This window comes from Hyla sarda, chromosome 1, assembly GCF_029499605.1.
Source record: "Hyla sarda isolate aHylSar1 chromosome 1, aHylSar1.hap1, whole genome shotgun sequence".
In the NCBI taxonomy this organism is placed as follows: Eukaryota; Metazoa; Chordata; class Amphibia; order Anura; family Hylidae; genus Hyla; species Hyla sarda.
This window is the reverse complement of record NC_079189.1, coordinates 433,189,348-433,204,259: the sequence shown is the minus strand read 5'-3', so window position 1 is coordinate 433,204,259 and position 14,912 is coordinate 433,189,348. Positions and strand designations below refer to the sequence as shown.

General features: G+C 41.3%; 2 protein-coding genes across 11 annotated transcripts in view; one reads left to right on the top strand and one right to left on the bottom strand.

The window, feature by feature from the left end:
- The window catches only part of PISD (phosphatidylserine decarboxylase), a 45,187-nt gene that overhangs the window by 19,671 nt on the left and 10,604 nt on the right, over positions 1–14,912 (top strand). Inside the window, exons 1-5 of one of the 5 annotated variants that reach the window (XM_056530538.1) lie at positions 1,258–1,545; positions 2,647–2,812; positions 6,020–6,256; positions 8,105–8,237; positions 8,541–8,675. In XM_056530538.1, the coding sequence (XP_056386513.1) occupies positions 1,361–1,545; positions 2,647–2,812; positions 6,020–6,256; positions 8,105–8,237; positions 8,541–8,675 (856 nt within the window). In that variant the 5' untranslated portion in view covers positions 1,258–1,360. Of the gene's footprint in view, positions 1–1,257; positions 1,546–1,778; positions 1,938–2,646; positions 2,813–6,019; positions 6,257–8,104; positions 8,244–8,540; positions 8,676–14,912 lie in introns of those variants that run through there. The other 4 variants (XM_056530532.1, XM_056530556.1, XM_056530563.1 and 1 more) reach the window with 4 other exon arrangements.
- SFI1 (SFI1 centrin binding protein) overlaps positions 8,903–14,912 on the bottom strand; it is a 175,550-nt gene continuing 169,540 nt past the window's right edge. For 3 of the 6 annotated variants that reach the window (XM_056530334.1, XM_056530341.1, XM_056530364.1), the window contains one exon: positions 8,903–10,189. In XM_056530334.1, coding sequence (XP_056386309.1) covers positions 10,167–10,189 — 23 coding nt within the window. In that variant the 3' untranslated portion in view covers positions 8,903–10,166. The remainder of the gene's footprint in view (positions 10,190–14,912) is intronic. The other 3 variants (XM_056530373.1, XM_056530384.1, XM_056530357.1) reach the window with 1 other exon arrangement.

Here is a 14,912-nt window from a genome sequence, read left to right as displayed (position 1 = left end):
ATTTGGACCTTAGGAAGGCACTCTGTATGTGCCTAAATGCCTTATCCGTTTTGTCAATAAACCTACTTGCCCTGTGCTGACCTGAGTCTCTCCATTTTGTGACCTGCGTGAGCAGCACCTCCCAAGACAGGCTTTTTTCTTTCCAGTTGCAATTGTGTATCTTTACTGGCTCTTTCACAAGAGTCCAGTCCCGGTCGGAGTGCAGCAGCCTCCATTTGAACCATCCACACTACACTCACAATAGCCCTTTTGTGAGCTACGACCCCTTATTCCACAGGATCCTGTATTGTCACCTATACTGGTCAGTATATCACCGAGGTGTGGTGGAGGGTCACACAAAGTCGATATACTATATAAAGGGAGCGCCCCCTGTCTCCTTTTCCGATTGATCTGTACGAGGACTCTGATTCCTTCTTAAAGTCCCCTAAGGGACTAATGAAGTGTAAAAAATTAAATAAAAAAACCCACATACATCACCCCTCCCCCCCTTGATAAAAATAAACCTATTTGGTATTGATGTGTGTGTAATTGTTCAGAAATTAAAACTAATAAAACCTTATTTACATGCTAATTTAGTTAAAAATATTTGATTTAAAATTTTAGATTGCTTTGCAGCTTCTCAGACTGGTTCATACCCACTCAAAACCAGGGAACAGAAAGTAGCAGTGGCATTGAAGTAGCATGACAAATCAATAGCTTTAGAAACACAGATATATTAAATGAACATGGCATTTTCTTTTTTTTTATTGAACAGTTGGGTATACTTTAATTCTGTTAACATGTTGCCTGAGACATTCTTTCATATTGTGATGCATAGGACATGAAGCATACTTTTTCTGCAACCATGGCCATTTGCACACAAGCAGCAGAATGCAGCAATAGCTCCCAATGGGTGTATGAACCAACCAGCCTGTTCCTGGGGTGACAGGAACCAGAATGAGATGTGGTGAGGTAAAATCCTATGATTACTAATTCCAATATGGTATATTGCATAGGTAAATGTAAAAAAAAAATTTGACTCCATTTAGGTCTTTGAATTCAAAATACCTCTTCAGTAGAATGTGACTTGTGGTCAGAAGGAAATAACATTTGGCTTAGTTATCCCTTTTTTATTTGTGTGGCTTTACGCTCATTAGGTGATGTGTCTAGTACTCTGATAAGGCTCTCACAAGGACAGCGGAACTCCCATCTGATGAGGAGGTGAAGGAGGAGCAAAAGGTAGAAACCTGCTTATTACGGAGTATTAATCTCTGTCGTCACATCCTGCACCAGAGTGGGAGGCTGAAAGACCAGCGGCCTCAGCCCTGATGATGTGCCTGTCACAGAGGGGCCAGGTTGCTCCCAGCTTGTACTTGTGGCGATGGTGAGATGTCGGAAACCTCTAGTAAATTCTCTACCCTCCAGATGTAACCTGCGCAAAGTGAAACTTCATGTTCGCAGGACACGAGCAGCCAGTGCCACCAACTCTGCTAGGGAAGAGCAAGCTGACCCATCAGAACCAGCAAAATTGGACACTAGCCCTTCCACCAGACGGGCACGCTTCAGGTACCCTCAGCTTGCGGGTTAGTTGAGACAGGGAAGGACAGAGAGAGCAATGGCTAAGCTTTTGTTTGGCCTAATTAGGCAAAAGCTCCTTATGTATGCAGTGGAGTGAGGGGGAGGAGGGAGAGAATGATGCTTACTGTGTAGCCAGTCGGGCAGAAAAGCAGCTGGCTCAGCATTGTGCTCTGTGAATGAGGCACCGGGACGGAGAGGAATGTGTCTCTGGAAAGGATGGATAGGGAAAGAGGCAGCAAGGCAGGGATTGGTCGTTGGTTGTCTGCAGTGAAAAGGGGGAGCGAGAGGCGGCCCTGGTTACTGGGTACCTCATCTTCTAGTTGCCGGCAACGTAGAAGATCTTGAGCCCAGCATCTGTTCATGCTAGTGACTCTGAGAAGGTTTGTTACTTTTTTTTTTTCTCACACGACTACATGGAACGGTACAAGCGGTACTTGCTGGCCTTCCTTTTCTGCGTTTGAAATGTTATGTTTGCATTAGGATGGTTGGGATTTGTAGGCGTCTTGACTACATTTAGTTTCTTTACAGTATGTCTGGTGATCAGTATTCTATGGAAGGAGCTGAGAATCTGCTTAGCCTGGGGATCATAATCAGCCATGAATAATTCAGTGAGCCGTCTGTATCCGATACTCCAATATGAAAGGTCCTCAGTATATGCGAGAGGTTATATTCCACTTGCAGCTTGAACGTTTTAATGTTTTCTTAAGTGGCTGAAGAATGATTTAGCTTTTTTACTTGTTTTTTTTTCTATAGATTAATATAATTCAGGCTGATGTGTGGGCATTAATGCTGCAGTGTTCCACATGTCCTTTGCAGTAACGTCTTCTATCTATTGGGCACTTTCAATTCTGTTGTGTAATAGTTATGACTGTGCTTCTATTGTGTAGAAGCCATAACTGAAGCAGTGCCTGGACCAGTATTTCCCAACCAGTGTGCCTCCAGCTGTTGCAAAACTACAACTCCCAACATGCCATAGACTATCTGGGCATGCTGGAAGTTGTAGTTTTCCAACAGCTTGAGGCTTACTGGTTGGGAAACGCTGACCTGGACCATTGCAGGATTTTTTGACACTTGTATCTGATCCCACAGGTTGCAGTTCCCTCAGCTGGCTCTCAGACGGAGGTTGGGGCAGCTGACCTGTATGTCTAGGTCAGCACTGAAACTGCGTTCCTGGCCTCTGACAATCCTTTATTACCTCTTACCGTTTGCTGCACTTAGGCCCTTGGCCAGAGTGGGATGGCGACCTACCAGCAGGGTAAGTTTCCTGCCCCTTGCAATTTCCAGACTTTTGTCCAATAAGTAAACCACATGTAAGGCTTAGTCTTCTATAACAGCAGTCATGTTATCTCTACTTTCTGGGGACCACCCCCCAAGGCTGCTGCTATGTGAGATACTTTGTAACAAACTACAGATGGGTAAAAGTAGAATTGGATTTTTTAACTTTTAAATGTCATAGAAAAATGCAATACATTGTTATAGAATGATTAAGCATTATTTGTATTTGACTGTATGACTCCTTTAATCTTTGACTTATGTTTTTGTTTTTCTAAGACATCGAAGTTTATTGTCCCTAGCTTTGGGAATGCGCTCACTAATATAAATGTAGTGTAGGGCAGCGCTGGGAATAGCTGATTTCTCAGTGTCCTTTGTTTGTCTGGAAGAAATGTCACCTCCATGCTGATCGGTATCTGGCTGCACATTTGCATGGATGGTCATATCTGCAGTGTGAAGCCAGACGTGACTATGGCAGATGAACACAGGGAAATGTGGGTTTTCTCATCAAAAAGCAGATTAGAATTTTCTGTTTTCCAAGACTAGTGTTTACAGGGATGCCTTTTCAACATGGAAACCTCATGTGAATCTCATTTTGGGGGGCAACAATGGGGTTATTCTTTTTAATAATTACTATAATCTGGAGCAGACCATTTTCTCTATTGACTTTTGTCTGGATGTTCTGGAGGAGGGTGAGGCTTTGTCTGGCAGGGATATTTTCCTCGTTTTCTCAGTGTCCTTGACTTTGAGGAATCAGTTATGGTGTCGTAAGATGTGACAGTCCTGTCTGTGCTGCCTGTAGAAAACTATATGTGAAGTGAAACCTTTTTACACTAAACCCTTATCTCTATGCAGTGTGACCTTGCTTCATCCAAGGTGTATTGTGCTCAGACAAGCCTGTAGTAGCTAATGGTTATATATACTGTAGCTTTGCTTGTTAGCTATACAGATTTCCAAGGGCTTTGAAGTTTGTTCAAGTTCTGTGAATAAACCGCATGGAGTCAGTAGAATATGAATACAGGGAATAGTTTTTAATGCCAATAATGTCTAACCACTAGGCTCTTCTCCTATTCATAAACTGAAGGTGATTCTTTACAATAGTGGGCCATGGTAATGCTGTCTGAATGCCAGTCGTAACCAACAAGAGCCAGAGGAGCACCAAAATTGAGATTACTATTTCCTCATACTTTTAATACTCTTGAGGGTTGTTGGCACCCACCACTAACCACACATTTATGATAGATATATTATAAATGCAATTACATGGGAAAAGCCCTTAGAATGCTATAATAAAAAATGATGGCCTACATTTAAACTTTCCATCTTGGGCATAACGTTTAAAGGGATGGATTATATAGTGTTAAAAGGTTTGAATTGGACTAGACTGCACTTCTAAACACTGCTCATGGGCTAGAGTGGCGCTGTTACTGGGATGGGGTGTGCTATACTGTATAACCCCTTTTGGGAGGAATTCACATCCGGTGCATGGTAATTTACCCTGCCTGTGAAAATAAGGCAGACCCACCAGAAGAAATGTCTAGAAGGCTCTCTATTGTACATTACATTTATAGAACACTGCAGTATTCTCTATTTTTTCTTTTTTTGTATCTGTGGACTGTGCATCTAGGTTCTGGCTGTTGGCACCTTATACATTACAAGATCATCTGGAGTGCTGCTCTTCTGGGCTATATCTATATAGAAAACAGATATTATTGCCAGTCACTCTGAGATTGGTCAGGCTCCCTATGATATTCATGGTCCTCTTACTCTTTAGACATTTTTCACACAGATCAATCTAGAAATGGTTATATTTTATGAACCACTTTGCTGGAGAGGGTAATGTTGTGCATTACTGGACATTCAGGTAGATCTGCATGGAATAGGGAGCTATGACACCAAAACTAGTCACTTCAAGTGTTCTGACCTGAGCAATTGCTAGAATGAGCGGGGAGAGAAGCGTGATGCTGAGCGCTTCTCTCTGTTCCGTCAACTAAGACAGACACATAGGCTTACATTGTAAGGCTGCGTTTCTACTTGGCAGTTGTTTTGGGAAAAATGCCACTGCAGTTTTTAAACCAAAGCCAAAAGTGGATCCAGCAGGAAGGAGAAGTATAAGTCCTTCGTATATATTTCACATTCCTTTTTAATCCATCTCTGGCTTTGGCTCAAACTGCAGTGGCTGATTTTACCAAAAAACTGTCAAGTGGAAACTTAGCCTAAGTCTCTCTGTCATGTGGCACAGAACTGGGAGACAACTCACTTAGTGCCTTATTCTTACAGCTCTTTCCAGAGATTGGTCAGTTTTGATAGTTTTTCTGTGGTCTCAAACTTTGGCCCTTCAGATGTTGCAAAACTTCAACTCCCAGCTTGGCTGTCTGGGCATGCTGGGAGTGGAAGTTTTGCAACATCTGGAGGGCCACAGATGAGACCACTGGTTTAAACCCTGACTGATCACTATAACAAGTCATGAGAAGAAAACTCTAAATGTACTCTCTCCTGTTCAGAGAGTGGAGAGAGAAACGTTCAGCCGTACATTATTTTCCCAACTCGTTTTAGCAAACTTTTGAGGTCTGAACACTTAGACCCCGGCCAGTCAATACTTTTGAATTGTCTTTGGGACATGGCAAAACCTTTGTGACCGTGCCCTTCAGTATTGATAAGCTCTTAAAAGTTCTGCGTAGGTATCATTAGTATAGATTAAGGTGCTCTAAATATTGGTACCTTCTGGAGCATGTATGTAGCACATTTCACTATGCTGTAATGCTGTTTGGTGGAAAACCACCTGTGTGCTGAAGCTAGGAACTGTGAATAGAACAAACTTTTTCATTTTCATGGCTTAAAAGCCTCAACCCGTCCTTAAATTTTCTTTTCTACATGACCCCTTTAAAAAATATATAGACCCTGCTCACTGATGGCAGATAATATATACCAGTAAGTTGTTCCTTTGTAGATTTGGATTTCTAAGACTGCATTTCACATGTGTGTATTAGTTATTAATAACTAAACTTACATGAGTTTTAGATCCAGTTGCTCGATCATCAAGGGTATATGACTTCCTAGTGTTGCTTAGTAATGGACAGTGAGTTCTGTGAAGCTGGACCTGAGCACTGTTTAATTTTGAATCCATGTACTTTTTGAGGCAATCCATAGCTGAGTGCTTCATGTAGTAAATTCTATTTTACTTTTACAGGTTGCCATCTACAAGTCTGTGCCAACCAGACTTCTTTCTCGGGCTTGGGGTCGTCTGAACCAGGTGGAATTGCCAACATGGTTGAGGAAACCTGTTTACAGTCTGTATATTTGGACATTTGGTGTGAACATGAAAGAGGCAGCAGTGGAAGATTTACACCATTACCGAAATCTCAGCGAGTTCTTCCGCAGGAAACTGAAGCCACAAGCACGACCTGTATGTGACTCCCATAGTGTGGTACGTATAAGATGCTTTGCCAAGTTTACAGTGGAACAGTCTCAAAGCAAAATCCCACACCGATGGCTACACATGAAGAGCATGCTGATATACTTCAGATAACAGTTGGCCAAACCGCTATTTTCCCCATTGCCCTATACACTGCCATGCTTGTCAAGTCTGTGTTCTTATATAGGGAAAGGGGAATAAGCCTCCTGCCAGCAGCTTATTGCCTGCAGGAACAGTTTATAGGGCATGTTGACATCTTACAATCCCAGTTCTCCTTTCTACCAACTTCTACCATTAGTGGAGTCTCAGGACACCCCTTAAACATTAGTAATCTTCTTGTTTGACCATCTTTCATCTAATGTGTACAGGCATTTAATATTCCTAAGGCATAAGAGACCCTGCTCAGTAATGACTGCGTCTGGAAATAAAACACAGCATTCGAAATCTGGGCATACATTTAAGGATTTTAGAAGGCCAATTTCTAAGTAACTTATTTGTAGTTTGTAAAAGTTTTGGGTGACACCATAAGTTAAAATGATAAATCACCAATTAACCTCTTCTTTGCTTTTGAAACAGACTTGTTGTTTAGCATGAACAAAATTCCAGTGGCTGCGGGGATGGCAGTGACCCCAAAATTTCAATATGGCAGATTGACTTTTCCACAGATATCTGTCTAGGTGGACTTTCCCTTTCAATTCTGTGAATAGGACAGATCATTAGGATCCATCAACACTGAACGTAAAAGGACAGTTTATGTCATATCTAAATGGGCCGTAAAATTTGGGTCCTTTGATAATGCAATCAAAGGACCCAAATTTTTACGGCCCATTTAGATATGACATAAGCTGTCCTTTTACTTTAAGTGTTGATGGATCCTAATGATCTAATGTGTAAAGTCCTGTCTTAACCAACTGTTGTACGCCCCACGATTAGATACTTATCCCCTGTGGATAGGGGATGAGTTTATTTCCCCAGAGTACCCCTATAATGATTACTATTTACTGATACGTCTTGGCTATAACAGTAAAGTATTTATTTATAGCTGTACTATTAATGGAGGGGTTAAGATGACTTCAATTATTGCTCCACATTGTTCACTGTGTTCATGCCAATCTTTGGGGTTCACGGTATAGTGCCATAAGTATGCTGCTTCACTTGTATATATGAACATCTAGGAGTAACTTATCAAGTTGCCTTTATAGTAAGATTCTCTGTTACCCATATGAGAAATGAAAGCTGAGTGCAGGTTGGTTGCTATGGGCAAGGAATAATCTTGCCAGCTTGATAACCCCCCCCCCCCCCTAGTTTTTATGTGGCTTTTGCTGTTTTATTGCAAACACTTTATTAATAATCACTGATACCTTTTCTGTGATATGATTCAGTCTTGTTGGTGTATATATTGTGCAACCTGATATGTTGCTGTGATTGTCTAATGCATCCCCCTAATTGGCAGTGGCTTGTCTTAGTCTTCCCCGTTCAGTAAATAGACCAGGCTCAGCTCAGTCTGCGTTCTATGGGGAGATTGTGGAAGAATTTGTACAGTTGTGTAAAAAAAAAAAAAAAATATATAATATATATATATATATATATATATATATAACATTTTCACCTACAAAAACAGCATGGCTGAGAAAAATGTGTGCAGTTAATGCCATGCAGTTTTTGACAGCACTGCACACTACTGTTCCATGTAAATATACCTTTACTTTGTTCAGTTGATGAAATGAGAACTTGTTTTGATAGAGCTGTGAGCATCTCATACACTGTAACCCAGTAACTGGACCTAGATATTGAGTTGCAAAGTAAAACCAGCTCGGTATGTCTTCTATAAACTAACTTAATCCTTTGTGTCTTCTCCAGATCAGCCCATCTGATGGAAAAATTCTGCATTTTGGCAGAGTAAAAAACTGTGAGGTGGAGCAGGTTAAAGGGGTAACCTATTCACTGGAATCATTCTTAGGACCACAGACCTGGACTGATAATCTATCCATCAGTAAGAGTAAGAACAGCATTGGTCATACTATGTCTAATGGTTGGCAGAACAGCTCACTTTTTAGTTCCTATGTATTTTATTTAGCAGGCTTAACATGTCTTAAGAGTTCTCTTAGTATAAGACTAAATTCTTCATGCTTTACATCCTTTCTAGATAACACACCAATATTGTATTACTTGTTTATTGCAAATGTCTTAGTTGTAGAACAGCAGGTATAGTTTACCTAAACATAGAACTTGTCCATCCTTTATCGAGGATTTTTATTTTTGTTGTTACCTTAATGGTAAATATTCTTTCCTCTAGCTTCATTCCAAGACCAGCTAGTAACAAAGGAAGGAAATGAGTTGTATCACTGTGTCATTTACCTGGCCCCTGGTGACTATCACTGCTTTCACTCGCCAACAGACTGGAATGTGTATCATAGGCGGCATTTTCCAGGTAACTAATCTTCCTAGATTCTCAATAAGTTAATGCAACATTTACACTTTGCTTGAATATATATTTTATACATATCTGCCACAACAATAAAACATTTTATGAAGTATTTCTTGAAGTTGGCAATGTAGGTGTCCAGTGGTGGTTCTGCCTAATCACGTAACAAGCATTGCACTCCAAATTCCCCAGATTTTTTTTTTTTTTTTTTCCAAATACTTTTTATTAAACTTTTTCATTTAACAGTACATCAGAGACATTTAGATACATAAGCCTCAAGCGAGGCATTGTGCAGATTGTCATATTGCAGACCTTCCCTGGTTCGCAAGCTTTGTACTGGAACACAAACTGGTCAAACACAAAAGAACATTAAAACAAACTTCCAAGTAGTGAGTAGCACATAAACATCGCCCGAAGGGCAGGGTTAAAGATATAATGCGTGTCTCATTCAGGATCAAAAATAACAAATATCAGATGACGTGATGCCCTACCCAACAAACAATCGATGTTCATTAGTGAATGCGGGGTTTATCGCTAATGGGTGAATGTATGGCCAGGGAAACATTTGATGACAATTGGTTTATGTCTATATTCCAGTTATGTCAATGCAGTGTCTTGAATCTGCCCAATATCCCCAACGCTTCTGAAAGGATAGAAAACGACCTGTTCCCATAGCCAGAATTTTTTCATAAGGGTAGGTAGTGTTGAGTTTTGCAATCAATTGAGTAACATTAGGTGCAGTTTGGTTAATTTCCTTGGCCTGCTTTAGTTTGGCTAATGCGTCTTCCACTCGTTTCTGGTGGTGTTTTTTCAGAAAGGCGCTGTATTTAATACAGCATCCTCTGATTACTGCTTTGTGGCAATTCCAGAGTAGGACATTGTCAGTGGTGGAGGCCTTATTAAAGGCAAAGTACTCCGAAATGTCATTTGCTAATTGTGTCGCGTATTGCGGGTGTGACCAGACAAATGGATTGCTACGCCATGAGTAGGAAGGGGGAGAGGATATAGTATCTGTCAACTGGAGTGAGATAGCGGCATGATCCGACCATTTGATAATATCAATAACAGAGGACAAAGTGTGCGGCAATATAGCCCTGTCGACTAAAAACATATCTATCCTAGAGTAGGAGTTATGTACACCCGAGTAAAAGGTGTATGCCCTCTCTGAAGTGTGGTGAATTCTTCAGATATTGTACAATTCATGTTCCCATAGAAAAGTGGAAAGTGAAGGAAAAGGTAAGCGAGAGAGAGAGAGGTAGAGTCCATAGATGGGTCAGAGGTAATGTTGAAGTCCCCACATATGAGTAATGAACCCCAAGTGTTTTTGCGGACCCGTCTGAGTAGGCGGCTCGTGAAGCGGAGCTGGCCCATATTAGGCGCGTACACAGAGAGGCTAGTGAGTTGCGTGGTGTTGATGGAGCAGCGTAAGATTACGTACCGGCCCTGCGGATCTGTCACAATATCTTTCCAAACGAAGGAGACTATTTTTGATTGTGATCAGGATTCCCCTGGATTTTGTGCTATAATGAGAATGGAAAATATGTTGGTAAGCCGGGTGTTTAATCCTATGCGCGTCTTTAGCAATTAAATGTGTCTCTTGAGCACATAGGACATCACAACCTAGATGTTGAGCTTCCCTCCAAAAATATGATCTTTTGTGTGGTGCGTTTAAACCATTCACATTTATGTTTGAAATGGTAATCCCTATGACTTACTAAATAACATGTATCGAAGCATCATATAGTAGATAGAAATATGAATACGGAAGACAAGGCACACCTCCCAGCCAGCATGTACCCGTCTGTTGCAGAATGACAAGGCATCAGATGTAATATCATAAGACAGCATCACTACTTTGGTAACAACAAAACATATAGAAAGAAAAAACACGGAGAGCAAACTGCGAAACAGAGAGGAGGAGACACACAGGGTGTAAGGTCACCCTAAACCTTGTGGGGTGAAAGTCCATTCCGAAGCCAAAGGCACATGGTCACTGCGCCGGTGCCCAAACTGTCCAGGAACTAGGGTTCTGCCGTTGAAACATTCATGTAGGAGACCAAGGTTTTTCCACACGAGCATGCCGAGGGCGTTGCGCCACGTTGAGATCCCAGGAGCGGAGTAAGACTGTCCCTTCTTCAATGGAACGCACATCATGTAGAGAGTGCTCGTGTCTGATTAATAGGAAAACCCCAGCGGTAGGGAATTTTAGCTGAGCGAAGGGCCATAGTGACCGGTGCTAGCTCATGTCGTGCTTGAAGAGTGGGGGTGGATAAATCCGCATACACAGACACATGATGGTATGGAGCAGGGAGTCCGTTGTTGCGCCTAGTAAACTCCAGGAGACGTTCCTTGATCCCAAAGAAGTGAATACGTGCTAACACATCACGTGGCACAGAGTCCTCCAGGTGTTTAGGGCGAGGTATGCGATGCACTCTGTCAGTCTCAAAGTCACGAGGAGTAGATGCGGGGAGAGCAGCTTTCAGTAGGAAGCGCACGTACTCTGGAATCTCTGCAGGCCAGGCGATACCGTTTCTGGGATACCGCGCAATTTGATATTGTTGCGGCGGCTCCTGTCTTCTAAATCCGCTACCTTGGATTTGAGGGCAGCAATTTCATCTTCCATTTTATTATGAGAATCTATTAAAGAGTTGTGGGACTCTGCAAATTCCCCAAACTTTGTTTCTAGGTGATCCACTCTGTCACCTAGGTCTGATTTCAGTATGTAAAGGGTTAACCACTTTATGCATATCATGGAGGAAAGTGGTTCTCAGCAGTAGTAGCATGTCCTTCATAGTCACATCTGTGAGGTGCTGGCCAGTGACAGGGAGGTCAGCTAGAGGATCAGCCTGGACTTCAGGGGTTAATGCTGGTGAAATGATTTTTCTCAGTAATACATTTCCTAGAGCATCACACTGCCTCTACTGTTCTCATACCGTTTAACCCCTTAACAATCACGGACGTAAATGTATGTCCTGGTGCGGCGGTACTTAGCGCACCAGGACGTACATTTACGTCCTGTGTATGACCGAGAGCATCGGTGATCGCGTCATACATGGCAGGTTCCGGCTGCAAGCAGCAGCCAGGGACCCGCCGGTAATGGCCAACATCCGCGAGCGCACGGATGTCTGCCATTAACCCTTCACATGTCGTGATCAGTACAGATCACGGCATCTGCGGCAGTGTGCATGTTAAAATAGATGATCAGATTGCCCACAGCGCTGCCGCGAGGATCCAATCAACTGTAATGGCGGACGAAGGTCTCCTCGCCTGCCTTGGTCCGTCGCCTGCTCTGGTCTGAGATCGAGCAGATCAGAGCAGAAGATAGCCGATAATACTGATCAGTGCTATGCCCTATGCATAGCACTGAACAGTATTAGCAATCAAATGATTGCTATAGATAGTCCCCTATGGGGACATAAAAAGTGTAAAAATAAATGGAAAAGGAAAAAGTGAAAAATCCCCTCCCATCAATAAAAATTTCCGTTTTTCCCATTTTACCCCCCAAAAAGCGTAAACCTTTTTTTTTTTTATAAACATATTTGGTATCGCCGCATGTGTAAATGTCCAAACTATCACAATATAATGTTAGCCCCCATACCGCCCTATATATGGAAAAATGAAAAAGTTATACTAGGCCGATTTTAGATTACTGATTTTGTACAAAAAGTTTTAGATTTTTAAGCGGTACAAAAATATAAAAGTATCTAGCCATGGGTATCATTTTAATCGTATTGACCCACAGAATAAAGAACACTTAATTTTTACCGTAAAGTGTACAGTTTGAAAACAAAACCCTCCAAAATTTGCAAAATTGTGGTTTTCATTGAAATTTCCTCCCTAAAAATTTTTTGGGGGTTCGCCGTACATTTTATGGTAAAATGAGAGGTTTAATTACAAAGAACAATTGGTCACCCAAAAAAAACAAGCCCTTATATTGGTCTATAGAAATATAAAAGTCATGGATTTTAGAAGCCGAGGAGGGAAAAAGCAAAAAAGCAAAAATAAAATTGGCCTGGTCCTTAAAGGGGTTATCCAGGAGAAATTTTTTTTTTTTTTTATATATCAACTGGCTCCAGAAAGTTGAGCAGATTAGTAAATTACTTCTATTAAAAAAAATCTTCATCCTTTTCAGTACTTATGAGTTTCTGAATTTGAGTTGTTCTTTTCTGTCTAAGTGCTCTCTGATGACACGTGTCTCGGGAACTATCCAGAGTAGAAGCAAATCCCCATAGCAAACCTATTCTATTCTGTGTAGTTCCCGAGACAAGCAGAGGTCAGCAGAGAGCACTGTTGCCAGACAGAAAACAACAACTCAACTTCATCAGTTGATTATTGAAAGGATTAAGATTTTTTTAATAGAAGTAATTTACAAATCTGTTTAACTTTCTGGAGCCAGTTGATATATATATAAAAAAAAAAGTTCCTGGAATAGCCCCTTTAACCTCTTAAGGACGCAGGGCGTACCTGTACGCCCTGCGCCCGGTGTTTAAAACGGGGTCACGCCGTGACCCCGCATCACACCGTGTCAGTCCTGGCTGCTATTCATAGCTGGGACCCTGGGCTAATAGCGCCCGGCACCAATCTTTGTGCCACGCGCTATTAACCCTTCAGACGCGGCGATCAAAGTTAATCACCGTGCTGAAAATGAAAGTAAACGCTTCCTGGCAGCTCAGTTGGGCTGATCGGGACTATCGTGATTAAAATCGCAATGTCCCGATCAGCTAGGACGCGAGCGGAGACCCCCTTACCTTGCTCCGTCGAGTCAGATCGTCGTTTGATTGCTCCAAGCCTGAGCTACAGGCTTGAGCTCCTATCTCGCTGATCCATGAAAAGCTATGGCTTTGCAGGGATCAGCATAGGAGATCAGTGTGTGCAGTGTTCAAGCCCCCTATGGGAGCTATAACGCTGCAAAAAAAGTTAACAAAAGGTCATTTAACCCCTTCCCTAATAAAAGTTTGAATCACCCTCATTTTCCCATAAAAAAAAAACTGTCAATAAAAATAAACGTGGTATCGCCGCGTGCGTAAATGTCCGAACTATAAAAATATATCGTCAATTAAACCGCACGGTCAATGGCGTCTGCGCAGAAAAAATTCCAAAGTCCAAAATAGCGTATTTTTGGTCCCTTTTTTAGATCATAAAAAAATGAATAAAAAGCGATCAAAAAGTCTGATCAATGCAAAAATGGTAGCTTCAGAACACAGCGCAAAAAATTAGCCCTCATACCGGCCCGTACGCGGAAAAATAAAAATTTTAGGGGTCAGAAAATGACAATTTTAAACATATACATTTTCGTGCATGTAGTTATGATTTTTTTCAGAAGTACGACAAAATCAAACCTATATAAGTAGGGTATCATTTTAACCATATGGACCTACAGAATAAAGATAAGGTGTTATTTTTACCAAAAAATGCACTGCGTAGAAACGGAAGACCCCAAAAGGTTACAATATGACATTTTTGTCTTCAATGTTGTCGCACAATGAATTTTTTTCCCGTTTTGCCATGGATATTTTGGTAAAATGACTGTCTCTGCAAAGTAGAATTGGTGGTTCAAAAAATAAGCCATCATATGGAATTTTATGTGCAAAATTGAAAGCGTTATGATTTTTAGAAGGTGATGAGGAAAAAATGAAAATGCAAAAACTGAAAAATGATGAGTCCTTAAGGTTAAAATGGGCTTGTCCTTAATGGGTTAATAGTGCATCCTGGCACCATTTCTTCACAGGTAGGTGACACAACAGGATATTAAAAAAATATCTATATATAAAAGTGCCTGAGATTTAGTTGCACCATGGTCTAGTTCTGATGATCTTTTTTTCTTAGCCAGCAATATGTGCTACAGTAGCTCTCCTACTTGTTGGGCTGGCCTTTGCCTTGACATATCAGTAAGTCTTGATGCTGATGACCCTGTCACCAGTTATTCTTCCTTTTGGACCACTTTAGATGATTCTATACATTGCATATCAAGACCACCACACACAATCTACCATTTTAGAGATGCTCTGCCACAGACATCAAACCACATACTAGCCATTAACTCCTTAACCCCTTAAGGACTCAGCCCATTTTCACCTTAAAGGGTTACTCCGGTGGAAAACCTTTTTTTTTTTTTTTTTTTTTTTTTAAATCAACTGGTGCCAGAAAGATAAACAGATTTGTAAATGACTTCTATTAAAAAAAATCTTAATCCTTACAGTACTTATTAGCAGCTGTAAACTACAGAGGAAATTCTTTTCTTTT